This window comes from Balaenoptera acutorostrata, chromosome 13 (genome assembly GCF_949987535.1).
Source record: "Balaenoptera acutorostrata chromosome 13, mBalAcu1.1, whole genome shotgun sequence".
Lineage (NCBI taxonomy): Eukaryota > Metazoa > Chordata > Mammalia > Artiodactyla > Balaenopteridae > Balaenoptera > Balaenoptera acutorostrata.
The window spans coordinates 40,985,806-41,012,986 of record NC_080076.1 but is presented as its reverse complement, the minus strand read 5'-3'; the positions used below and the strand labels follow the sequence as shown (position 1 = coordinate 41,012,986).

Here is a 27,181-nt window from a genome sequence, read left to right as displayed (position 1 = left end):
ACAGAATTTGTAGCCTTTTGTGTCTGGCTTCTTTAGCGTATAATATATTCAAGTTTCACTCATATAGTAGAATATAGTGATACTTTGTTTCTTTTTATGGCTGAATAATATTCCATTTTATAGGTATACCACATTTTGTTTATCCATTTGTCACTTGATAGACATTTGGATTGTTTTCACTTTTTCACTGTTATGGATAATGCTGCTCTGAATATGCATGCATACGTTTTTAATGTGAACCTATATTTTCAATTCTCTTGGGGAATTGGAGTAGAATTGTGGGTCATATGGTAACTCTGTGTCTAACTTTTTGAGGCACTGCTAAATTATTTTCCAAAGCAGCAGCATTTTACATTCCCATCAGCTATGTGGGAGGGTTCTAATTTCACCGTATTCTTGCCAGTGCTTGTTATTGTCAGTCTTTTTGATTATAGCCATCCTAGTAAAGGCAAAGTGGTATCTCATTGTGATTTTGATTTGCATTTCCTAGTAGCTAATGGCTAACGATGTAAAGCATCTTTTCTTGTGCTGCTTAGCCATTTGTATATTTTCTTTTGGGAAATGTCTATTCAAGTCCTTTGCCCATTTTTAATTAGATAATAGTTTTTTATTGTTGAGTCATATAACATCTTTACATATATATGGATACCAGACCTTTATCATTTGTATGATTTGCAAATATTTTCTCTCATTCTGGAGGTTATCTTTTCAATTTCTTAATAGTGTCCTTTGAAGCACAAAGTTTTAAAATTTGAAATCCAATTTATTTATTTATTCTTCATTGCTGTGCTTTTAGGTGACCATTGCCTAATCCAAGGTCACAAAGATTTGCTTTTATAGAGTTTATAGTTTTAGCTATTACATTTAGGTCAGTGATCCATTTTCAGTTAGTTTTATATATGGTGTGAGATGGGGGTCCACCTTCATTCTTTTGCATGTGTTTGTTTTTATCAAATTTAAAGACTTGAGAAAGAAAAATTTTAATGGGATAAACATTGTTACTCCCTGTGAATTATTGTTTCATGATTTTGAGGGGGATACATATGGTGTGTTCATCTGAAAACTACAGCTTACCTGCACTCTCACCAAGTATGGTTACATTTCTGTCTCTATTTTGTTTGTTGAAATCTGAAAAGCAATACAGATGTATGCAGTTTAAATCCATTTATTAGCTTTTTCCCTTAATTTGCGATCTCACCTCTTCAGCTACAGTATAAAGAATGCCAAGAACTTCTAAGCCTCTATCAGAAATATCTATCAGAACAGCAGGAGAAGCTCACTGTGTCTCTCTCAGAACTTGGTGCTGCTAAAATTCAGGAACAACAGGTAAGCATCTTTTTTCTTACCTTTACTTGTCTTTAATGGATCAGCAAGATGTCAGAAGAGTCATTTGCCTTTTACTTTGTCTCACTGTATTCAACATTGTCTTTAGACGTACAGTTACAGCATGTGATTGAGTTGGTTTCATTTACTTCCCTGTTTCCCTTTCCTCTTCTGTTCCTGGGGCCCAGAGGTCAGGAATGATTACTTGAAGCAGGCTCTGGGTCAGGAGGGAAGCTTCTGGTTGTATGAAAGCACAGCAGGAGTGATAAAGAAAACCCACTGCTCTGTTACTTAATGAAGATCAGGTGGGCTCTTTTTTTTTTACTCATAAGCCTCTTGTAACTCATGTTTAGACTTTTAGAATAATGAAAGTGTCTTGGCAACTTGTAAAAGCTTTAATTGGAGAAAACTGGAACATTTAGCGTGATTCTGTGTTTGTATATATGTATTAATCACATAAGTATATATGAGAGTGTTTGCATATTAACATTTATATACATATCATCAAATAGTATATATTATATAATTAAATGAAAGTTCAGAACCCGGCCAGTTGTGATGTGAAACAAGTTCTGAAGACTTACTTCTTGCCCTCTAGCAAGTGACATTGGTTGTCTTTTTCATATCCAAATGAATTTAAATGGATGAGGATAGCTTTTGTATTAAAACGTTGTAGAAAAAACTATATAGAGTGTCAAAGTCATTCATATTATTATTAAAACATGGATAACGTACTAACTAAAGGGTTATCCTCTCCCTTTGAATAGTAACAGGTCTTGAATGGTTTTCTGTAACCCTTCTAAAGAACACTGTTCTGTACAACCTAGAGACACCTGTCTCAGATGGGTTAAGAGTTTTGGCTAAGAAAACTCCAGTTTTAAACCTCAAGTTTGGACATATGGAAAACTAAAAAGAAAAGAAAGAAAGAATAATAATTTTGCTGGAATGTGGCATAGCTTAGACTTTTAACATACCCTCCTTTTTTTTTTTTTTGAAGTCACAGTATTTATAAGAAAGAACCAAAGTATGAATGGTTTATTTGTATTCTAACTTGAAATATTTTCTTTTTTTCTGTTTTCTGAAAACCTAGGCTATAAAATGAGGCAGAGGAAGGTGGAAGCTAATCTTTTTATCTGGATTTGTTTTGCCACTTTGAAAAAGGGCAGGCAGTATTTAAGGTGGCACTTGCCTAATGCTCTCATGGGTGGGCTAGAGAAAATTATAGCATGAAGATCAGATTTCTGACTTTTGTCTTTGCGTTTCCACTCCCTCTTTCTCTATGACAGGTGTTAAAGGGCACAAAAACGTTGGCCAAGGGTAGTAGAGGAGAGGCTGAGGGACTTTTCAATTGCCAGTAGTTAAGGATATAGACTGAGAGTCAAGAAATAGTCATTAGGGAGTTCTAAAGACATCTAGATAAGGAGGCCTGGCCCTTTTTCTATCTACTGCTGAAATGAGGGGAAAATAAAACTTTCTTAAAGGGTAGTGTTTTATGTTTAAAAGAGTGATTCTTGGAGGTTTCCCTAGAGACCAATCATAGTTAACACTGCCTCTCTTAACCTCAACCTTGAGGAGCAAAACCAAAAAAATTACAAATACTAGGAAGAAACTGCTGGTCAAGGGTATGGAGAAAGTATACTCTCAAAAGGAGATACTTTTGAATTTTCATTTTGACTTAATCATGAGAAAATTTTAAAACCATGTTTTCAGGAAGTGCCCGGTGATCAGACTTTAGATTATGTCCTATATACAATGAAAATGAAATTGAGACCACTTGTAGACTCTGCTATTTGAACCAAGAGAGGGAAAATAAGTTTCTTTTTGAATACCAAGTGGAGACTGTCACCTGTTTCCTTTGTTATCTGATTTGTTCTTTGTGACAGGCTTCTCTTAGCTAAGCAAAGGTAAGCACCTTCTCACTCACCCTCATGGGAATTGGGTGAATTTGGTGGACAAGTCTACTTCCTGTCAGGAAGGGCATCATTGTGAACACTCTGAATGAGGATGTGGTAAAGTTAGAGGTCCTCTTTATGTGCTCACAAATAGACTACTCATCTGTATCATAGCACTGTACTTGTTCTTTTGTAATCATTGTTTATTCATCCATCTCTCTCACCAAGCTTTTTTAAAAACAGCATCCTGTTGGTTTTTTTATACTCAGAGCCTAACATAGGTTGGCCTACTAAAGTTTTAATTTTTATTTAACAAAATTTAATATGGTAAATACTGTGTGCGCCAGGTACTGTTCTAAGCTCTTAACACACATTAAATCGTTTAGTCCCTCAGTAGCCCAATGAAGTTATTATCCCCATTTTACAGAGGAGGAATCCCAGGCAGAACAAGAGACTTGCCTTGTCATCCAGGTAGCAAGCTAGGAAATCAAGATATGAACCTAAACAGTCTGACTCCATATTTTCTTGAAGAGAGAAAGACAAGAAAATCTTGAGATAGCTAAAAAATATTGAAAATTTGCTTTGCAAGCCCTTGTTTCTATGACCAACCCTCTTTTGGATCTTAATCTGAAATCCAGTTTTTTGAATGCCAGAGCACAAATACACTAGAGATGGTGGGAAACTATTTGATTTTCCTGTGAGTAGCCATAATGTCAGGTAAACATAAAATTTTATTTGTTCTCAAAATAAGGTTTTTTCATAGGCAGAACACTCTATGACATAAATCACAGCAAGATCCTTTTTGACCCTTCACCTAGAGAAATGGAAATAAAAACAAAAATAAACAAATGGGACCTAATGAAACTTAAAAGCTTTTGCACAGCAAAGGAAACCATAAACAAGACCAAAAGACAACCCTCACAATGGGAGAAAATATTTGCAAATGAAGCAACTGACAAAGGATTAATCTCCAAAATTTACAAGCAGCTCATGCAGCTCAATATCAAACAAACAACCCAATCCAAAAATGGGCAGAAGACCTAAATAGACATTTCTCCAAAGAAGATATACAGATGGCCCACAAACACATGAAAGAATGTTCAACATCATTAATCATTAGAGAAATGCAAATCAAAACTACAATGAGATATCATCTCACACCGGTCAGAATGGCCATCATCAAAAAATCTAGAAACAATAAATGCTGGAGAGGGTGTGGAGAAAAGGGAACCCTCTTGCAGTGTTGGTGGGAATGTAAATTGATACAGCCACTATGGAGAACAGTATGGAGGTTCCTTAAAAAACTAAAAATAGAACTACCATATGACCCAGCAATCCCACTACTGGGCATATACCCTGAGAAAACCAGAATTCAGAAAGAGTCATGTACCAAAATGTTCATTGCAGCTCTATTTACAATAGCCAGGACATGGAAGCAACCTAAGTGTCCATCAACAGATGAATGGATAAAGAAGATGTGGCACATATATACAATGGAATATTACTCAGCCATAAAAAGAAACGAAATTGAGTTATTTGTAGTGAGGTGGATGGACCTAGAGTCTGTCATACAGAGTTAAGTAAGTCAGAAAGAGAAAAACAAATGCAGCATGCTAACACATATATATGGAATCTAAGAAGAAGAAAAAAAAGAAGTCCATGAAGAACCTAGGGGCAAGAAGGTAATAAAGACACAGACCTACTAGAGAATGGACTTGAGGATATGGGGAGGGGGAAGGGTAAGCTGTGACAAAGAGAGAGAGTGGCACGGACATATATACACTACCAAACGTAAAATAGATAGCTAGTGGGAAGCAGCCGCACAGCACAGGGAGATCAGCTCGGTGCTTTGTGACCACCTAGAGGGGTGGGATAGGGAGGGTGGGCGGGAGGGAGATGCAAGAGGGAAGAGATATGGGAACATATGTATATGTATAACTGATTCACTTTGTTATAAAGCAGAAACTAACACACCATTGTAAAGCAATTATACTCCAATAAAGATGTTAAAAAATAAATAAATAAATAAACAGCCCAAAAAAAAACAACAAAATAAGGTTTTTTAAAACTCACCTTCAGATTTTGTGATAGAGATACAGCAGTTCATTTTTCATGAGGCATTCATTTGACTTTAAGAGACTTCTTTTGTTTCTTCTTTGTGTTGGTTGCCATGTGGCTCAAATTGCTCATTATAGGTTTTGTGTATAGTTTTATTAAATTTGCAGTTCTTCAGAAAAATGCCCTAGCTTATGGTTTTCTTTTTACTTCTGCCATTTGGTTGAAAAGAAGTTGCTCCATTTACAGGGCGAATTTTTTCCTTGCTTCTCCCCCCATCCTCTTTCTTGCTTTGCCTCAAAGATGAATGCATTCTCCATTCATCTTGTAATTTGTTCAGCATTACAAGTTCTTCATTGTGGAATCTAGAAAGATTTTTCACTTGTTCTATTTAGACTGAGATACCTCACTGATGTGTGTCTGTTACTCCATTTCCTTATCTTAAGAAACAGTACTTACCCACAGTATAACCTTGTTCTTAGACATGGGAGGATCTAGTAACCATAGTTTTAACCAGAGTACATTTTAGAAGATAGCTCTTCTTGTCACAGTTGAGTGTTATTATTTTGTGTGTGTGTGAATCTGAACTTAAATAATGTCACCTTAAACTCTGATGCTTATAACTTCTATTTTAATCTCATTTGATAGGCTGTATCATTTCAGGAGAGGTATGGTATTTCCACAGTATTCTTTATATTAAGAGAAAGCCTAGACAGCACTTTGAGTAGCTTTTCCCGCTGCAGTTTGAAAATGTCTCTATGCAAGATTGCCTTAATGTTTTTCTTAACTCTTCCATTTTTTTGCCAAGTAGATGTTAAAAGGTAGATTTGGGTTCATCTTGAGATTTCCCCCTTTTCTATAAAATGGATAAAATCATCATTACTTTTCAGCCATGGGCAATGGATATTAATGAGTCCATGCTTTTCTGATCTGGTAAAAGGCCTTTTATAGAAACTTTTCCATTTTTCCTATGATTACTTGTTCTGTGTTTCTTTATTTAGGTCTAGGTCATGAACTGGACAGAATCTGAACTATAATAGGTCAATCATTGCTGAGTGCATGTTTAATTGTTTCTGGGTGGTTTCCATTACTGTTGTCTCTATAGTTTGTTAAAAGAGTTTTTGTAGTGCTTAGGGCCAGAGTGTCTTGGGACTATTTCCTATTCTATGATTATTTTCATGTATTCTTTTGGTTAAACATTTTTTAACTGCCTCCTATAGGCATGTGGTAATAGAGCTCCTTACCATTTTATTTCTATCTAACTTACTTATGCATTTTAATGTGTATTTAATGTGTAATATTTATTTTAATTCTATCTATACTAAGCTATCTTTGAGTCTGTTATAAGAAGCCCAGATTTGCTTGGTAGTCCAGAAGTGTCACCACACTTCTAACTGACAAAGAAGCCAAATCAAAAATGTTATGCTCTTTGGATATCTGTTATATGTCTGACTCAAATGTACTGCTAAACTCCTTGTGGAATAAAAGATTTGTACATAGAACAAAGATATGATTAACAGCTGACTTCTCATCAGAAACAGTGGAGGAAAGAGGCAGTGGGATGGCATATTCAAAGAGCTGAAGGAAAAAAAAAACTGGCAATCAAATAAAACTATCCTTCAAAAATGAAAGTGACATAAAGACATTCCTAAATAAATAAAGACTGAGAGAATTCATTGCTAGCTTACCTGCCTTACAATAAATACTAATAGAAGTCTGCTCAGATGAAAGAAAATGACATAAGCCAGTAACTCAAATTCACATAAAGAAATAGAGCACTGGTAAAAGTAATTACATATCTCTCTTTTCTTAAATAGAAAACTTAAAAGACATCTGAATAAAACAATAATTATAAAACTGTATTGTTGAGCTTATAAGATATAAAGACGTTGTATGTGTGTGTGTGTGTGTATGTGTACTTGCACAAAGGGAGGAGGACGGAAGGCAGAACTGTTGGAGAAAATTTTCTCTATATTACTGGAATAAGACTGTCTTTATTCATTGACAGCATGGTCCTATATGTAGAAAATCTTAAGAAATCCACAAACACACGCACACACAAAAACATGATAGAACTAATAAATAAGTTCAGCAAGTTTGCAGGATACAAGATCAGTATGCAAGTCAATGTTATTTCTATTTACTTCCAATGAACAAAAATGGATATATTTAATAAAAGCAGTGCAATAAAAACACTGAAAATAACAAAACATTGCTGAGAGAAATAAAGATCTAAGATATTATTCCATGTTCATGGACTGCAAGACTCAATGTTATTAAAATGGCAGTTTTCCCCAAATTAGTCTATAGGTTTGTTGCAATCTCCATCAGATTTCCAGCAAATTTTGATAATTTCATTTTTACAGAAATTGATAAGATGATCCTAAAGTTTATATGGAAATGCAAAGTAATACTAATAGCCAAAAAAATTTGAGAAAGAACAGTAAAGTATAAGATCACTCTTTCTAATTTTAATGTTTACTCTAAAGGTACAGTATAGTAGATAGAGTTTTAACCTGACTTGCATGACTTTTGACCCCTGCCGAAATGGTTTTACTCCCATGATATGTTATGTTATATAATAAAAAGGAGATTATTTAGGTGGGCCTAACCTAATTACATGATAAAAGCAGAGAGTTTTCCCCAGCTGGGAGCAAAAGAGAAAGTCAGAGAGATTTAAAGCATAAGAATGGTATTCAACATACGATTGCAGGCTTTGAGGATGGAAGGGGTTAGGAGCTGAGAGCTGTCTCTGACCAGTAGCAAGAAAAGAGTGATTTAAGTCTTGCCACCACAAAGAACTATATTCTGTCACCAGCCTGAGCTTGGAAGCAGGTTCTTCCTCAGATATTTCCAATTAGAGCCTGGCCTAGCTGATAGCTTGATTTCAGTCTTGTGAGAAACTAAGCAGAGAACCTAGCCAAGCCTGCCTGAACTTCTGACCTACAGAACTGTGAGGTGATAAATTTGTGTTATTGTAAATTGCTGTGTTTGTGGTAATTTGTTATACAGAAATAGAAAAATAGAATATAGTACTGCCATAATGATGGACATTTAGATCAGTGGAACAGAATTGTGAATTCAGAAACAAACTCTAGCAATTATGGTCAACTGATCATCAACAAAGGTGCTAACGCAATTCAATGCGGAAAAAATAATCTTTTCAACAAGCATTGATAGGACAGTTGGACACATGCAGAAAAGATAAATTTAGACCCTTTGCACCATGCACAAAAATTAACTTCAACATTATTCCAACCTTGAAGACACCTTTTTTGAAGCCTAACTTCATATATTGATTTTTCTCAGTACCAGTTTTTGTTCTTCTTTAGATACAGTGTTTTTTATGCATATTACAGTGACCACCTGAACTTGAACATTGATCACAGTATTTCATTTAGTCTTATGTAATTAATAGTAACCGGAAGTACTGCCTTTAATTAAGAAGAATAGAGTATTACTTTATTATGTACCTGTTCCAAACATAGGTCTCAGGTCTCTTTACCCTCTCAGAGAGTGGTTCTCAAAGGCTGGTGGTCTCTGGACCAGTAGTATCAGCATCACCTTGAACTTGGGGGAAAGGAAAAAAAGAGGAGGAGGCGGTACCTGACACTTGAAAACTGGCCTAGCACTCACTGTGGGCCATGTTACTCCCCTACGGAACAGAAACAATCTCACAGAACACTAACCTCATGCAAGGTTACTCTGAGACCATGATAAAATAAGACAAAACAAGGCCACTTCATAATTATATCTAAATACAGACAAAACCAAGGTCACTGTGCAGCCCACAAGTTACCAAACATCCCCTCTCTTGGCCAAAATGAGTGGCTGCTATTTCCCTACCAATTATAGCTTATCCTCTTGTGAGTCTCCCCTCCCTAAAGATAAAACTTATTGAGATATCCACTCATAGAATCATCCCTGTTTTCTGACAGCATCCAATCTAGAGCAAACTCCCACCTGCTTCCCTCAAATTACTCAACCAAAGCCCAAATCCTATATAGTAGGATCTTCCTAACACATCCATGTTTCCCCAAGGTGTGTGTTTCCCCTCGCTGCAGCAAATAATAAATCCAACTTGGGCTTCCCTGGTGGCGCAGTGGTTGAGAATCTGCCTGCTAATGCAGGGGACACGGGTTCGAGCCCTGGTCTGGGAAGATCCCACATGCCGCAGAGCGGCTGGGCCCGTGAGCCACAATTACTGAGCCTGCGCGTCTGGAGCCTGTGCTCCGCAACAAGAGAGGCCGTGACAGTGAGAGGCCTGCGCACCGTGATGAAGAGTGGCCCCCGCTTGCCACAACTACAGAAAGCCCTAGCACAGAAACGAAGACCCAACATAGCAATCAATCAATCAATCAATTAATCAATAAAAAAATAAATCTTTAATAAATCCAACTTATTTAACTACAAAAAAAAAATAGAGTATTACTTTTATGGTACATGAAATCCTTAATAAGAAAAAAAAGACCAGTGAATGTTCTGGTATTCAAGTAACTACAAATTTCAAGAGACCCTAGAATAGTGCCTGAAGCTTTGCTTTTTTGGAGTCGTAATATTAAGACCATTTCCAAATGTCTGGGTATCTTGCTGATAAATTCAGTGTGCTTGTAGGCTCGATTGCCAGATCACTTTAACAGCTGTACCCTTAAGTCAATAAACAATCCTAGTCAATAAAATATATACTTTTAATAGCCAAGGAAATGCTACCCTTGACAGATGGGTGAACCTAATAAATCTGGTATTATATCAGTTATGTTGCAAAGATTCTCAGTTTAATAGGAATTAATATTAAAAGTGTTTGTAGGATTCATTTTGACATAGATTTATTTAAAATGTGGTCCAGTGGTATGAATCATAATGATAATGAAGGTCTTGGGCGCAGGCAAGGTTCTGTTGTCTGTATATAGCATACTGTGCCATATGGATTTTGAATCCTAAGATGATTATGCATATTGAATTTCTGTGTCACTGTGAACTGTGAGGATTGGGCTAAGCAAACAGTTAGAAAGGCAGTTCTGTGTCTCCCTCCACCACCGATCAAATGCATTCTTAAGCCCAGTGCATAGAATGGTGGCTTGTCTGCTACTGTAATGTCCTTTACCCAGAAAGTAAACTTAAAATGTGACAATTTAAACTATTTATTGTAAGAAAATAGTTAAGGCTCTCTCTCCGAGAGAGAGAGAGAGAGAGAGAGAGAGAGAGAGACTGACCAAAGAAGGTAATGCTTTATCAAAATGCAGAAGAATTAGCTGAAATGTAAATGAGGATAACTCTAATAAAGAACATGAGAATAACTCTAATAGGGAACATGAGAAGCATGAATACTTAGTCACATTTACTGGCTCTGACTCATTGCATATTATCTGGTCTGGAAAGAGTAAGCTATATTACTGTAGGAGATCACAACCCAAAGTGTAGGGTAAAGGCAAAACTATACAGACAGTAAAATGATCTGTAGTTGCCTGCAGTCAAGGAGAGGGAATGAGGGATGAATAGCTAGAACATTTGTCAAACACTGTATAACACAAAGACATAAAGAGTGAACCCTAATTAAACTATGGTTTTTATGGACTAATAATAACGCATCAATACTGGTTAATCAGTTGTAACAAATGCACTACGCTAATAGAAGATGTTAAAAATCAGGGAAACCAGGAGGGGGAGAGAGGGAATATATGGGAACTATCTGCTCAATTTTTAAATCTAAAACTGCTCTTAAAAAGTCTGTTAGGGCTTCCCTGGTGGCGCAGTGGTTGAGAATCTGCCTGCTAATGCAGGGGACACGGGTTCGAGCCCTGGTCTGGGAAGATCCCACATGCCGCGGACCAACTAGGCCCGTGAGCCACAGCTACTGAGCCTGCGCGTCTGGAGCCTGTGCTCCACAACAAGAGAGGCCACGACAGTGAGAGGCCCGCGCACCGCGATGAAGAGTGGCCACTGCTTGCCACAACTAGAGGAAGCCCCCGCACAGAAACGAAGACCCAACACAGCCAAATAAATAAATAAATAAATAAATAATAATTAAAGGTGCTAATAATTAAAAAAAAAAAAAGTCTGTTAATTTTAAAAATACAATGAAAATAAAGTACAGGGTTTAAGTTACTATAAAGTTGTTTGCTACCAAAATTTGTTTTATATTCTAAACAAACTATATTCTTCCAGCTGTTGGTTGGAGTGCCACAAGTTAATTAACTAGACAGTGAGTAGAACGAATCATCTAATATCTGTATTTTTGGCAATTTAGTTTTACTTATTTAATGCCATTTTTTAATGTTTATTTATTTTCTTATTAGTCATCCATTTTATACACATCAGTGTATACATGTCAATCCCAATCTCCCAATTCATCCCACCACCACCACCCCCACTGCTTTCCCCGCTTGGTGTCCATATGTTTGTTCTCTGCATCTGTGTCTCAATTTCTGCCCTGCAAACCAGTTCATCTGTACCATTTTTCTAGGTTCCACGTATATGCGTTAATATACGATATTTGTTTTTCTCTTTCTGACTTACTTCACTCTGTATGACAGCCTCTAGATTCATCCACGTCTCTACAAAAGACCCAGTTTCGTTCCTTTTTATGGCTGAGTAGTATTCCATTTTATATATGTACCACATCTTCTTAATCCATTCGTCTGTTGATGGGCATTTAGTTTGCTTCCATGACCTAGCTATTGAAAAGTGCTGCAATGAACATTGGGGTGCATGTGTCTTTTTCAATTATGGTTTTCTCTGGGTATATGTCCAGTAGTGGGATTGTTGGGTCATATGGTAATTCTATTTTTAGTTTTTTAAGGAACCGCCATACTGTTGTCCATAGTGACTGTATCTATTTACATTCCAACCAACAGTGCAAGAGGGTTCCCTTTTCTCCACACCTTCTCCAGCATTTGTTGTTTGTAGATTTTCTGATGATGCCCATTCTAACTGGTGTGAGGTGATACCTCATTGTAGTTATGATTTGCATTTCTCTAATAATTAGTGATGTTGAGCGACTTTTCATATGCTTCTTGGCCATCTGTATCTCTTCTTTGGAGAACTGTCTATTTAGGTCTTCTGCCCATTTTTTGATTGGGTTGTTTGTTTTTTTAATATTGAGCTGCATGAGCTGTTAATATATTTTGGAGATTAATCCTTTGTCCGATGATTCATTTGCAAATATTTTCGCCCATTCTGAGGGTTCTCTTTTCATCTTTAGGGTTTCCTGTGCTGTACAAAAGCTTTTAAGTTTCATTAGGTCCCATTTGTTTATTTTTGTTTTTATTTCCATTGCTCTAGGAGGTGGATCAAAAAATATCTTGCTGCGATTTATGTCAAAGAGTGTTCTTCCTATGTTTTCCTCTAAGAGTTTTATAGTGCCCGGTCTTACATTTAGGTCTCTAATCCATTTTGAGTTTATTTTTCTGTATGGTGTTAGGGAGCGTTCTAATTTCATTCTTTTACATGTAGCTGTCCAGTTGTCCCAGCACCACTTGTTGAAGCGACTGTCTTTTCTCCATTGTATATCCTTGCCTCCTTTGTCATAGATTAGTTGACCATAGGTGTGTAGGTTTATCTCTGGGCTTTCTATCCTGTTCCATTGATCTGTATTTCTGTTTTTGTGCCACTACAATACTGTCTTGATTACTGTAGCTCTGTAGTATACTCTGAGGTCAGGGAGTCTGATTCCTCCAGCTACGTTTTTTTCCCTCAAGACTGCTTTGGCTATTCGGGGTCTTTTGTGTCTCCATACAAATTTTAAGACTTTTTGTTCTAGTTCTGTAAAAAATGCCATTTGTAATTTGATAGGGATTGCATTGAATCTGTAGATTGCTTTGGGTAGTATAGTCATTGTCACAATATTGATTCTTCCAATCCAGGAACATGGTATATCTCTCCACCTGTTGGTATCATCTTTAATTTCTTTCATCAGTGTCTTATAGTTATCTGCATACAGGTCTTTTGTCTCCCTAGGTAGGTTTATTCCTAGGTATTTTATTCTTTTTGTTGCAGTGGTAAATGGGAGTGCTTCCTTAATTTCTCTTTCAGATTTTTCATCAGTGTACAGGAATGCAAGAGATTTCTATGCGTTAATTTTGTATCCTGCACCTTTACCAAATTCATTGATTAGCTCTAGTAGTTTTCTGGTGGCATCTTTAGGATTCTCTATATATAGTATCATGTCATCTGCAAACAGTGACAGTTTTACTTCTTCTTTTCCAATTTGTATTCCTTTTATTTCTTTTTCTTCTCTGATTGCTGTGGCTAGGACTTCCAAAACTATGTTGAATAATAGCGGTGAGAGTGGACATCCTTGTCTTGTTCCTGATCTTAGAGGAAATGGTTTCAGTTTTTCACTGTTGAGAATGATGTTTGCTGTGGATTTGTCATATATGGCCTTTATTATGTTGAAGTAGGTTCCCTCTATGCCCACTTACTAGAGGGTTTTTATCATAAATGGGTGTTGAATTTTGTCAAAAGTTTTTTCTGCATTTGTTGAGATGATCATACGGTTTTTATTCTTCAGTTTAATAAGGTGTATCACACTGATTGATTTGCATATATTGAAGAATCCTTGCATCTCTGGGATAAATCCCACTTGATCATGGTGTATGATCCTTTTAATGTGTTGTTGGATTCTGTTTGCTAGTATTTTTTTGAGGATTTTTGCATCTATATTCATCCGTGATATTGGTCTGTAGTTTTCTTTTTTTGTAGTATCTTTGTCTAGTTTTGGTATCAGGGTGATGGTGGCCTCATAGAATGAGTTTGGGAGTGTTCCTTCCTCCGCAATTTTTTGGAAGAGTTTGAGAAGGATGGGTGTTAGCTCTTCTCTAAATGTTTGATAGAATTCACCTGTGAAGCCATCTGGTCCTGGACTTTTGTTTGTTGGAAGATTTTTAATCACAGTTTCAATCATTACCTGTGACTGGTCTGTTCATATTTTCTATTTCTCCCTGGTTCAGCCTTGCAAGGTTATACCTTTCTAAGAATTTGTCCATTTCTTCCAAGTTGTCCATTTTATTGGCATAAAGTTGCTTGTAGTAGTCTCTTAGGATGCTTTGTATTTCTGCAGTGTCTGTTGTAGCTTCTCCTTTTTCACTTCTCATTTTACTGGAGTCCTCTCCCACTTTTTCTTGATGACTCTGGCTAAAGGTTTATCAATTTTGTTTATCTTCTCAAGGAACCAGCTTTTACTTTTATTGATCTTTGCTATTGTTTCCTTTCTTTCTATTTCATTTATTTCTGATCTGATCTTTATGATTTCTTTCCTTCTGCTCACTTTGGGTTTTGTTTGCTTTTCCTTCTCTACCTGGTGTATTGTATCATTTAAAGCTTGTGTTTCCTTATTATTAATTTTCTGTCTGGATGATCTGTCCATTGGTGTAAGTGAGGTGTTAAAGTCCCCCACTATTACTGTGTTACTGTCGATTTCCTCTTTTATAGCTGTTAGCAGTTGCCTTATGTATTGAGGTGCTACTATGTTAGGTGCATATATATTTATAATTGTTATATCTTCTTGGATTGATCCCTTGGTCATTATGTAGTATCCTTCCTTGTCTCTTGTAACATTCTTTATTTTGACGTCTATTTTATCTGCTATGAGTATTGCTACTCCAGCTTTCTTTTGATTTCCATTTGCGTGGAATATCTTTTTCCATCGCCTCACTTTCAGTCTGTATGTGTCCCTAGGTCTGAAGTGGGTCTCTTGTAGACAGCATATATATGGGTCTTGTTTTTTTCATCCATTCAGCAAGCCTGTGTCTTTTGGTTGGAGCATTTAATCCATTCACGTTTAAGGTAATTATTGATATGTATGTTCCTATGACCATTTTCTTAATGGTTTTGGGTTTGTTTTTGTAGGTCCTTTTCTTCTTTTGTGTTTCCCACTTAGAGAAGTTCCTTTAGCATTTGTTGTAGAGCTGGTTTGGTGGTGCTGAATTCTCCTAGCTTTTGCTTGTCTGTAAAGCTTTTGATTTCTCCATCGAATCTGAATGAGATCCTTGCTGGGTAGAGTAATCTTGGTTGTAGGTTCGTCCCTTTCATCACTTTAAGTATGTAATACCACTCCCTTCTGGCTTGTAGACTTTCTGCTGAGAAATAAGCTGTTAAACTTATTGGAGTTCCCTTGTATGTTATTTGTCGTTTTTCCCTTGCTGCTTTCAGTAATTTTTCTTTGTCTTTAATTTTTGCCAGTTTGATTACTGTGTGTCTCAGCATTTTCTCCTTGGGTTTATCCTGTATGGGACTCTCTGCACTTCCTGGACTTGGGTGGCTATTTCCATTCCCATGTTAGGGAAGTTTTCGACTATAATCTCTTCAAATATTTTCTCGGGTCCTTTCTCTCTCTCTTCTCCTTCTGGGACCCCAATAATGCGAATGTTGTTACGTTTAATGTTGTCCCAGCGGTCTCTTATGCTCTCTTCATTTCTTTTCATTCGTTTTTCTTTATTCTGTTCCATGGCAGTGAATTCCACCATTCTGTCTTCCAGGTCACTTATCTGTTCTTCTGTCTCAGTTATTCTGCTATTGATTCCTTCTAGTGTATTTTTCATTTCAGTTATTGTATTGTTCATCTCTGTTTGTTTGTTCTTTAATTCTTCTAGGTCTTTGTTAAACATTTCTTGCATCTTCTCAGTCTTTGCCTCCATTCTTTTTCCGAGATCCTGGATCATCTTCACTATCATTATTCTGAATTCTTTTTCTGGAAGATTGCCTATCTCCATTTCATTTAGTTGTTTTTCTGGAGTTTTATCTTGTTCCTTTATCTGGTACATAGCCCTCTGCCTTTTCATCTTGCCTATCGTTCTGTGAATGTGGTTTTTGTCCCACAGGCTGCAGGATTGTAGTTCTTCTTGCTTCTGTTGTCTGCCCTCTGGCAGACTGTGGGAGGGCTCATGCCAAGGAGTACTTCCCAGAACTTCTGCTGCCAGTGTCCTTGTCTCTTGGTGAGCCACAGCTGCCCTCTGCTTCTGCAGGAGACCCTCCAACACTAGCAGGTAGGTCTGGTTCAGTCTCCTATGGGGTCACTGCTCCTTCCCCCCGGTCCCGATGCACACACTACTTTGTGTGTACCCTCCAGGAGTAGAGTCTCTTTTTCCCCCAGTCCTGCCAAAGTCCTGCAGTCAAATCCCACTAGCCTTCAGAGTCTGATTCTCTAGGAATTCCTCCTCCCGTTGCCAGGCCCCCAGGTTGGGAAGCCTGACGTGGGGCTCAGAACCTTCACTCCAGTGGGTGGACTTCTGTGGTATAAGTGTTCTCCAGTTTGTGAGTCACCCACCCAGCAGTTATGGGATTTGATTTTATTGTGATAGCACCCCTCCTACCGTCTCATTGTGGCTTTTCCTTTGTCTTTGCATGTGGGGTATCTTTTTTGGTGAGTTCCTGTCGATGATTGTTCAGCAGTTAGTTGTGATTCTGGTGTTCTCGAAAGAGGGAGTGAGAGCATGTCCTTCTACTTTGCCATCTTCAATAAGTCGTTTAATTAATGTCATAAGACTATGAGATATCTCTACTTTAAATATGGTGTATTAGTTATCTATTCTCTGTTACAAATTACTACAAAAGTAGCAGCTTAAAACACTTAACACACAGTTTCTGTGGGTCAGAAATCCAGTCAAGTCTTGGCTGGTTCCTGTGCTTTGGGGTCTTCCACAGGCTACAACAAAGGTGTTGACAGTCTCGGGGAGGATCCATTTCCACTTTTACGTGTAATTGGAAAGAATCAGTTCCTTGTGGGCTTTTGCACTGCAAGCCTCAGTTCCTACCTGCTTCTTGGCTGGAGGCCAACCTCAGTTCCTTGTCATATAGACCTCTCCAGTGTGGCTGTTTGTTTCATCAGAACAGGTGAGTCAAGAAGGCACTAGAGTCTACTAGCAAGATAGAAGTTGCTGTTTTATATAACCTAATTGTGGGAGTGACATTTCATCACCTTTGCTGTATTTGAAGCAAGTCACAGGTCCTGCCTACATGCTGGGGCAGATGTTCACACACAAGGGCATGAGTACCAGGAGACAGGCTGTGATCATTGGGGCCATCTGAGAAGCTGCCTACCTGCCACAGGAGGGGAAGTTAAGTAAATTGTATGCCATAGTGGTATTTGAAAATTAGTTCTTAGGACATATTTCTCTAGTTAGATTCTACTTTGTTTTATGCAAATTTACATCTTTATTTTCTGTTTTCTAAATACTTGATTTCTCTGACATCTGAATACGGTTGCCCCTTGAACAATGTGGGGATTGGATTTTTTTTTTATTATTATTCTTTAATTAGCATCCTTGGGGGAAGAAAGTTACATCAGGACTTAAAGGCAAAAGCAGAGACCCCAAACCAGCCAATTTTTCCTTGTTAGGCTGGAACAGAGTTTAAACCAGGGCAGACCCACTCTAACTCTGGCCACAATCTACTCTCTATATCCTGTTCCCAAGTTTGTTTGGTTAGAAACTGTGCTAAACCTACACACAGTTGAAAATCTGCATATAACTTTTGACTCCCCCGGAACTTAACTGCTAATAATAGCCCACTGTTGACCCTTACTGATAACATAAACAGTTGAATAGCACATATTTTGTATGTTATATTTATTATATACCATATTCTTATTACAAAGCAAGCTATAAAAAAGAAAATATTATTAACAAAATCATAAGAAGAGAAAATACATTTACAGTACTGTACTGTATTTATCAATACCATAAGTTTATGTCATCTGTTTACAAGATGAATTGGCTGTCTTTCAATACCTATATAAGCATTGTCTTATATGATACAAAACCCTGTAGATGTTATACTTATAACACTAGCACTGGAATCAAAATGAAAAGATAATGTGTAAAAGAAATTCATCTTTATTTACAGGTATAACGACTTATCCATTGTTAATGAAGAAGCAACAATATGATTGTTTATGGTAGCCTAGTATAATCAATAACGATTGCTTCATGGTAGCCTAGCCTATACACTAATGAATGAATCATTGTCAAATAAAATTTTTATGGCATACAGTATTATAGTCATATTCATAATATAGTATTGGAAACATCGTTACTTTTTTTAAAGAAACCACTTACCTGTGATGATAGACTGATACACAGTTACTCGAAGTATGAGAGAGAGAGTCATACTGTATGGTTATGTAATTCTTTGAAAGCAAAGTTATAAGATAGTAAGAAAACTAACACATTATTAATTTTATATTAAATACCACTCACCTTATGCCTGTGTAAGGAAAGGCTATCCAGGCTATCCACTTCAATACAAGTCTTGCACGTGATGTTCTATATCATGAAAACTTAGGTGATTATGATGGTGACACGAAAAGGTCTCACACAGTTCTTACTGTACATTTATTTGATTTTCACATGAACACATGTGAACACACATATACAACAGATTAGTTTGTTTATTAACTCAGATGATTATTTACTATTCATTAAGTGGAAGTGGATCATCATAAAGGTCTTCATCCTTGTCTTCATGTTGAGTAGGCTGCAGAGGAGGAGGGAGAGGAGGGGTTGGTCTTGCTGTCTCAGGTGGCAGAAGTCGAAGAGATGGAGGTTGTGGAAGGGGAGGCAGGCACACCCAGTGTAACTTTATGGAAATACATCCTAATTTCTGTCTGACTTTTTTGCTTTTTCATTTCTCTAAAAATGTTTCTATATGGTACTAATCCTTCTTCAGCTGTTTGCATTAGTTTCAGTGCCTGTATCACAGAGTGATCCATGTCATAAAATAACTTAAAAGCAGTCTTGAATAATTTGAACCCTTCTGCCAGATTGTCTAATGCAATTTGTTTTCTGGCACTGTTTCTTCTATGTCTTCTTCCTCATCATCTGGCACTGGTTCAGAAGCACTCATCTTCATCCAATTGTCTTCTGTTAATTCCTCTGGTGTGGTGTCTGTTATCTCTTGAATTTTTCCAAGATCTTTGTCTTAAAACCCTTCACCCCCGCACCTTTTCCCCCCCCATATCCATAATCTCTTTCATGATTTCCTTGATATCCTGTCATAAAACCATCCTTTGCTGTCATTAAATTCTCCAGCTTTAGACCTTTTGTCTTCCTTTTGCTTTAAGTTGTCATATAATGACTTCACTTTTTAAAAAATCATGTTAGAGTCTATTGGTATACCTTTCTTATAACAATCCTGCACCCACATAAAAGCTGCATTTTCAGTATGAGATAAAAAGATATTTCACAAAAAGTGTGAGGTTTTTGTGTCTGCTGGAGTAGCCGTAGCAACAGCTTCACGAATTTCCTTTTTTTTACAATGGTCCTTATGCTGGATTCCTTTATCTTGAAATGGTGGGCAGCCACAGCTGCAGACCTCAATCTACAGTACATATTAAGCAATTCAACTTTTTCTGGTAGTGTCATGACTTTTCTCTGCCTCTGGGGACCACTGCCAGCATCGTTAGTGGCACTTTGTATAGGTCCCATGGTGTTATTCAAGGTTTATGGTATTGCACTAAACACGATGAAAAATACACGAGAACCACAAGAGATCACTTTTTTACTGAGTCACACAGTTTACTGGAGAGGCAAACTGCTCATGCAGAGATGATGAGTGTCACATGATGTTTTAAGCGGATACTCATACTTGCAACACGAGCTCATCGCAATAGCATCAGGAGGTGGCTGAGAAGTTATTACAGTACTACAGCATGTACAGTTCATTTATGCAGTTATGATTTAAAACTGAACCTTTATGGTTGTTTACATTTCCCTCAACTGTGAATGGCGCCATGTACAGTATGTTTGTCTGTGTAAATTTTGATAAATTTTCATGTTTTGTGATAGATTTATGTATATTTCATGGTAGTAAATGATAAAATAGACTAGTATCTACATATATTTTATGCATTCATGACATGCCTTTTCCTTAATTTTTTTTTTTATATTTCTAGGCTATGTGGTTCCTCTGAGTTTTTTCAAATTGTCACAAATTTCAAAAATTTTTTCCAATATATTTATTGAAAAAATCCACAAAGAAGTGGACCCGTGCAGTTCAAATCCATGTTCAAAGGTCAACTGTATGTGAATTTTATGTTGAAGATGCTGCCATGGTAGCTGACCAGTCTGCAGAATGAATTATTCTTACTAGGTTTTAAATATTTTACTTTGCTGTATGTTTTACCAGTTATTTATCACCACCTTTTTATTATTTATTTGGACACTTACACAAATTATCATAGACCAGTTGCTACCAGTGTGAGAGAAGGGATAAGCCTCTTTACACTCCAATGAAAGTCATGCGTACCTACTCCAGATCTTCGAATCAGGCTAAATTTAATGATAATAAATAATTATTTGGTGACATACTACAAGTATAATAGCTGAAAACCAAATCAACATTTTAGATATGTATTTACTATTGTCTTAATGTTAATTGTTTCAAATCAAATTGATAATTGGTACTGGGTGCACAGTTTTATATATACTTGCATATTCCATAAATATTTTTTCAAACCAGAAAATCTGTTGAAAAATGCAGTCTAGACATTAATACCTGGTTATTGACTTGAAGAAATATGTTTTATACTAGTAGTTTATAGATTCAAAATGAAATCTGAAAGGTGTTTAAACTGATAATATGATACTAATAACATTAAACTTTGTATGTTCTCTACACTAGGTATGATTGGGATACAATGGTTAAAATGTGTAGGACAAATTCAGATTCATGATCACTCTTTTTGGAGTCAAGAATGTTTGTCCTTATATTGGACTGTTTATTTGATATTGATTCTCAACCCTAGATCACAGAAAGCTAATTATGTTGTTCATTTATTTCAAATGAACTTTGGCTCTAAGACTGCGCCATCTGTCATAGAGCATCATGGGATAGGAAAGGGAACCTAGTACTCAACAGATTGTCTCAATACTCCATGATTCTACTTATATGAGGTTTCTAAAATAGTGAAATTCTTAGAAACAGAAAGTAGAATGGTGGATGACAGAGGCTGGGGAATGGGGAAAAGGGGAGTTACTTTTCAATGAATATACAGTTTTACTTTTGCAGGATGAAAAAGTTTAGAGTTCTGTTATACAGCAATGTATATGGTTAACACTACTGTACTGCAGACCAGAAATTGTTAAGATGGTAAATTTTATGTTTGTGGTTTTGACCACAATTAAAAATAAATAGATAGATTGTCTCAGCCAAAGTATGAATGAATATTTACTCATGCAACAGAAAGGCTTGATGTGGAACCAGTTCTGTTGTGGTATATAAGCAGCCACATTAGTAGTACTTGATTTTGCAGGGTTAACATCAGCATGCTGAGATAAGAAATCAGAGAGTGAGATCTAGGCCACTCTTCAGTATTACATTGACATCACCTGGTATCCATCTGGACTCTTTCAAAGCTAAGCTGTTGATCCAAGAGCCTCTCTAAACTGGAAGAAGTCCTAAATACTCTTCCCCCCATTTTGTATGGGAATACTGACATTCATATATCAGGCCTTACTGACAAAGCAATTTGACAAGCACCGTGCAGGTGAACACGAAAATGTAATATTTGACTGTGCTTCTGTTTATGGAGTCAAACCTTCTTATAACTTACCTTCCTTCAAGTGCCTGTTAGCTAAATTAAATTTCAAATACTTTTGCCACCTGATTTTTATTGTCTTTATTATTCAATGAACATTAAATTATTTCTTCCCTTAATTATTAACTTTGTTTGAACCTTTGCTAGCCTGTTTGTTGCTTTTTTCAAATGAATGTGATTTTGAGCCTTGGTACGTTATTTGATTAATTCTGTCATTACAGTGATAATGCTCATTATCTGATTCGAGATTTTAATGTTCATGTCAATATGTAAAGATTAATTTTCTAATATGGGAGAAAGATAAGTGGAACAAATAGGTAAAGATGGAATTATTTGGCAAATGTTTATAGTGCACCTACTATGTGCTCATTATTCTGAGTTCTGTGGGTACAGATCCTGCCCTCATAAACCTTATAATCTCAAAAAAGAAAAGAAATTATATTTTGAAATTTCAGATAATGACAAGTGCTTTATGATAAATAATTGGGCAGGGCATACATGAATGTGCCTTTTGAGAACAATATAAAAAGCAGAGCAGAGATACAAGATGGCTGTGTGAAGAAAGAAAAGCCAGTAAGAATAAAGGCACATAAACATAAATATAAAATAGTATTCTTCATATTATTTATGTCTGTTTAAGAGTAAAAGACAATTTACACATTTAAGAAAAGTAATATAATGTGGAGTTTTTAAGGTATGTAGAAGCAAATGTATAACAGTAGTACAAAGACTGGGTGAGGATAAATAAGTTATACTGTTGTAAGGTTTCTTACATGATGTCTGAAGTGGCATAATATCTCCTGAAGGTAGACTATGATAAGTTAAAGATATATGCTAGCAACTCTAAATCTGTCCCCCAAATAATAAGACAAACATTATAGCTAATAAGTCAACAAAGTAGATCAATTGGAATCATGAGAAATAATCCTAAAGAAGGCAGAAGAAGAGAGAAAAGGGAACAAAGAACAGAAAGGAAACAAAAAACAATATTAAAAGTAAAAGGATGGGGAAAAAAAAGATATACCATGCTAACATTAATAAAAAGAAAACTGGAGTAGCTGTGTTAATATTAGACAATGTATATTTCAGAGCAAAGAATATTTACAGAAAAAGAAGACCATTTCATAATGATAAAGTGTTCAGTTCATCAAGAGAACATAATAATGCTAAATGTTTATGTACTTAATACAGAGCTTCAAAATATGTAAAGCAAAAGGTGATAGAACTACAAGGAGAAATAGACACATTGACAATTTTAGTCAGATATTGTAATATCCTTCTTTCAACAATTGACAGAACAATTAATCAGAAAATTAGTAAGGATGTAAAAAAGTAGAATTACATCAGCCAATTTGAGGTGACATTTAAAACTCTGCCCAACAATAATCTAATACAATTCTTTCAAGTGTACACAGAGCATTTAATAAGATAATTTATATTGTGCACCATAAAACAAGTCACAATATGTTTAAAATAATTCAAGTTATACAAAGTACTTCTCTGGCCACAGTGGGATTAATTTAGAAATCTATAACAGAAAGTTATCTGTGAAATCACCAAATATTTGGAAGCAAATAACAAAAGTCTAGATAACCCATGGGTCATAGAAAAAAATCAAAGGGAATTAGATAGTATATTGAACTGAATGAAAATGAAAACATATCAAAGTTTGTGGAATACAGATAAAGCCGTACTTAGAAGCATATAGGCCTAACCATCTATATCAGAAAAGAAAGGTCTCAAGTAGGTGACCTCAGCTTCTGCCTTAAGAAACTACAATAAGAAAATTAAGTTCAAAGTAAGCAGAAGATAAGAAATAATAAAGATTAGAGCAGAAATCAATGAAATAGAAAACTAAAAAAAAAGTCTGTGAAATCAAAACCTGGTTCTTTGAGAAGATCAATAAAGTTGATAAACCTCTAGGCAAACTGCTCAAGAAAAAAAGAGAAGTGGGACTTCCCTGGTGGTCTAGTGGTTGAGAATCTGCCTTCCAATGCAGGGGATGCAGGTTCAATCCCAGGTCGGGGAACTAAGATCCCACATGTTGCGGGGCAACTAAGCCCATGCACCACAACTACTGAGCCCATGCGCCACAACTAGGAGCCTGTGTACCACAACTACAGAGCCCATGTGCTCTAGAGCCCACGTGCCGCAACTACAGAGCCCACATGCTCCGGAGCCCGCGTGCTGCAACTACTGAGCCTGCGCACCCTGGAGCCCACGCGCCACAACTAAAGAGAAGCCTGCGTGCCGCAGTGAAGAGCCCGTGTGCCGCAACGAAAGATCCCACGTGCTGCAACTAAGACCCAACGCAGCCAAAAATAAATAAATAAATAAATATTTAAAAGAGAAAAGAGAGGATGCTAATTACCAACAGGAAGAATGAGATATGTAACATTACTACAGTTTCTACAGATATTAAAAGGAAAATAAGGATGTATAATGAACAACTTTTTGTTGATAAATTTAACAACTTATAAATTCCTTGAAAGACACAAACTACCAAAGCTTGCTTAAGAAGAAATAGATAACTGGATAGCCCTATAATAGTCATTGAACTTGTAGCTAAAAGCCTTCTGACAAAGAAAACATTAGGCTCATATGGCTTCACTGGTGAATTCTACCAAACATTATTATTTATTTAAGAAATAAATAGTATTAATTCTACACACATTTTCCAGAAAATTCAAGAGGTAATTCTTCTCAACTCCTTATATGAGGCCAACACTATGATAAAAAACCAGACAAGGGGATTACAAGGAAAGAACACTGCAAACCAATATTCCTCAGATATAATAGATGCAAAAAACCCCACAGTTTTAGCAATTTCATTCAAAAAATATAACTAATAATACATTATGACTAAGTGTTTACCTCAGGAATGTGAGGTTGATTTAACATTTGAAAATCAGTCAGTGTAATTTACCATATTAGCAGTCTAAAAATGAAAAAACATGTTCATCTCAGTAGATGCAAAAAAGATATTTGAGAAAACCCACTTCCATTCATGATAAAAGCTTCAAAAAGTAAGAATAGAAGAGAATGTCCTTATCCTGATTAAGTACATCTCAGAAAAACATATAGTTAGCATTATACTTTTAATGGTGACAGATCAGGAATAAGGCAGGGTTTTTCTTTCACTTCTATTCACCATTGTATTGGAGGGTCTAGCCAGTGCAATAAGTCATGAAAAAGACATACAGATTGTAAAAGAACTAAAACTATCTTTATTTGAAGATGACATGATCAAAATGTAAGTCTACATAAACCATAAGTGTACAAACAGACTTTCCATGTAATTTCAAAAAAAGCTACTAGAAGTTCTGAGTTTAGGAAGGTTGCAAGGTACAAGATCAATTTATAGAAACTAATTGTATAACACGTATATGAGGTACTGAGAGTAGTCAAAATCATAGAGACAAAAAGTAGAATTGTTGTTGCCAGGGGCTGTAGGGTGGGAATGGGCGGCTGTTGTTTAGTTCATACAGAGTTTCTGTTTTACAAGGTGAAAACAGCTATGAAGATGGATGGTGGTGATGGTTATGCAACATTATGAATGTATTTAATACCACTGAACTGTACCCTTAAAAATGGTTAAGATGGAAAATCATATGTGTATTTACCCCAAAAAGTTTAAAAAATCAATTGTATATCTACATGTTAACAACAAAGTAGGATGTTAAAACTTAAAAACATTTTAAATGGTTAAATTTTTAAAATACCATTTTATAATAGCATCAGAATATATGAAATACTTAGGGATAAATGTGACCCGTACTCTGATAACTGCTCTGCAAAAGATTAACAGCCCATATTGGAAAGATATACTGTGTTTGTGGATCAGAAAACCAATATTGTTAATATGTCAATTCTCCCAAAATTGACCTAATGATTCAGCTGATACCAGCTGAAATTCCAGCATGCTTTTTTTGTAGAAATAGACAGCTGAATTGGAAATTCATTTTAAAATCCAAAGAGTCAAATAAGACTTATTTTTAAATTACAGTAATTAAGACAATATGGTAAAGAGAAACAGATCAATGCATCAGAATACAGCATCCAGAGTTAGACCTACTTATATATAATATATTGTACCTAAACTTAAATGTGAACCTAAAGCTATGAAACTTCTAGAAGAAAACATTAAAAAAAAAAAAAAAAACAACCAAAAAAAACAATAAACCTTTTTGCTTTGGGTAAAGGGAAAATGTCTTAGAATCAATACCAGAAGCATGATTTATAAAAGAAAAATTGATAAATTGCACTTCATCAAAATTAAGAACTAGTCTTCTAAAGGTACTGTGGTGAGGATGAAAATTCAAATCACAGACTCTAGGAAAATATTTATAAATCACACATCTGATAAAATTGTATCCCATTACGCACTAATATGTATAAAATAGATAACTAATAAGAACCTGCTGTAAAAAAATAAGTAAATAAAATAAAATTCAAAAATTCAAAAAAAAATGTATCCAAAATATATGAAGAACTCTCAAAACTCAATATTAGGGAGAGAAACTAAGAGTCTAGCCCTTTACTACTTCTAGAACTTTGTTGTTGGGTTTCAAAGGCGGAGAGAACAGAGAAGAAAATGCAAATGTATTTTTTCCAAATTCACCCTGTTTAAAATATTCTCAGTACTATTTGGAATTTTATCTCTTGTGTACACTGAGGTAATAGGTTCTCTCTGGTTTCTATAGGTCTCACCACTTACATGTCAGAGTTCAGTGTTGGGGACCTCTTAACATTGACTTAACAGCTAGCTGCTAATGCTACCCTAGTCTCTACTCACAGAAATCTCTGTTAACTCACTTTTCTTAGACTGCCAATGAGTTTCTTCAAAGTGTTCATGAAATGCCATGACTTTGCCTAGGCACATAGAATGAGCCAGTGGTAGTAAAGATTCAAACCCAGACTTTGTAATCTGAAGGTCAGTGCTCTTTCTGTTGTGCCTTAGCTGCTTGGTTGAAAATGAGTTTGGGGTTCTAATTTTTGCTCTTCTTACTCTTCAGTTGTGTGGACTTGGTTCAGTCATTTAATTTCTCTCATCTTCCATTTTCTCAGATAGAAAATGAGAAAGTAGAAGGAAAGAGAAGAAAGACCCTAGCCCTTTTCATTCTAACTTTCTATTATTTTTTATCCTTCAGTTCTCCTTCACTCTTCCTGCCCCTTGCTCAACCTTTTTCTCCCTCTTTTTCTCTTTTTACCATCAATGAACTCTCCTTATAAGTCAAGTTGTTGTATGAAAGTTGTCTCTTGAGTGACATATGTACCTCACAAACTCTCAGAAGATTGCCTAGTAAGCTTTCCTTGCTGGCTGCAGCCCTGTTTTCCTGTCTTCCCACCAGTGGGATTGTCACTCCAGTTCTACTTTTTC

General features: G+C 36.1%; 1 protein-coding gene across 4 annotated transcripts in view; it reads left to right on the top strand.

The window, feature by feature from the left end:
- The window catches only part of KIAA1328 (KIAA1328 ortholog), a 374,054-nt gene that overhangs the window by 131,449 nt on the left and 215,424 nt on the right, over positions 1 to 27,181 (top strand). For 3 of the 4 annotated variants that reach the window (XM_007180910.2, XM_057526537.1, XM_057526539.1), the window contains one exon: positions 1,199 to 1,326. In XM_007180910.2, the coding sequence (XP_007180972.2) occupies positions 1,199 to 1,326 (128 nt within the window). The remainder of the gene's footprint in view (positions 1 to 1,198; positions 1,327 to 27,181) is intronic. The other variant, XM_057526538.1, reaches the window with a different exon arrangement.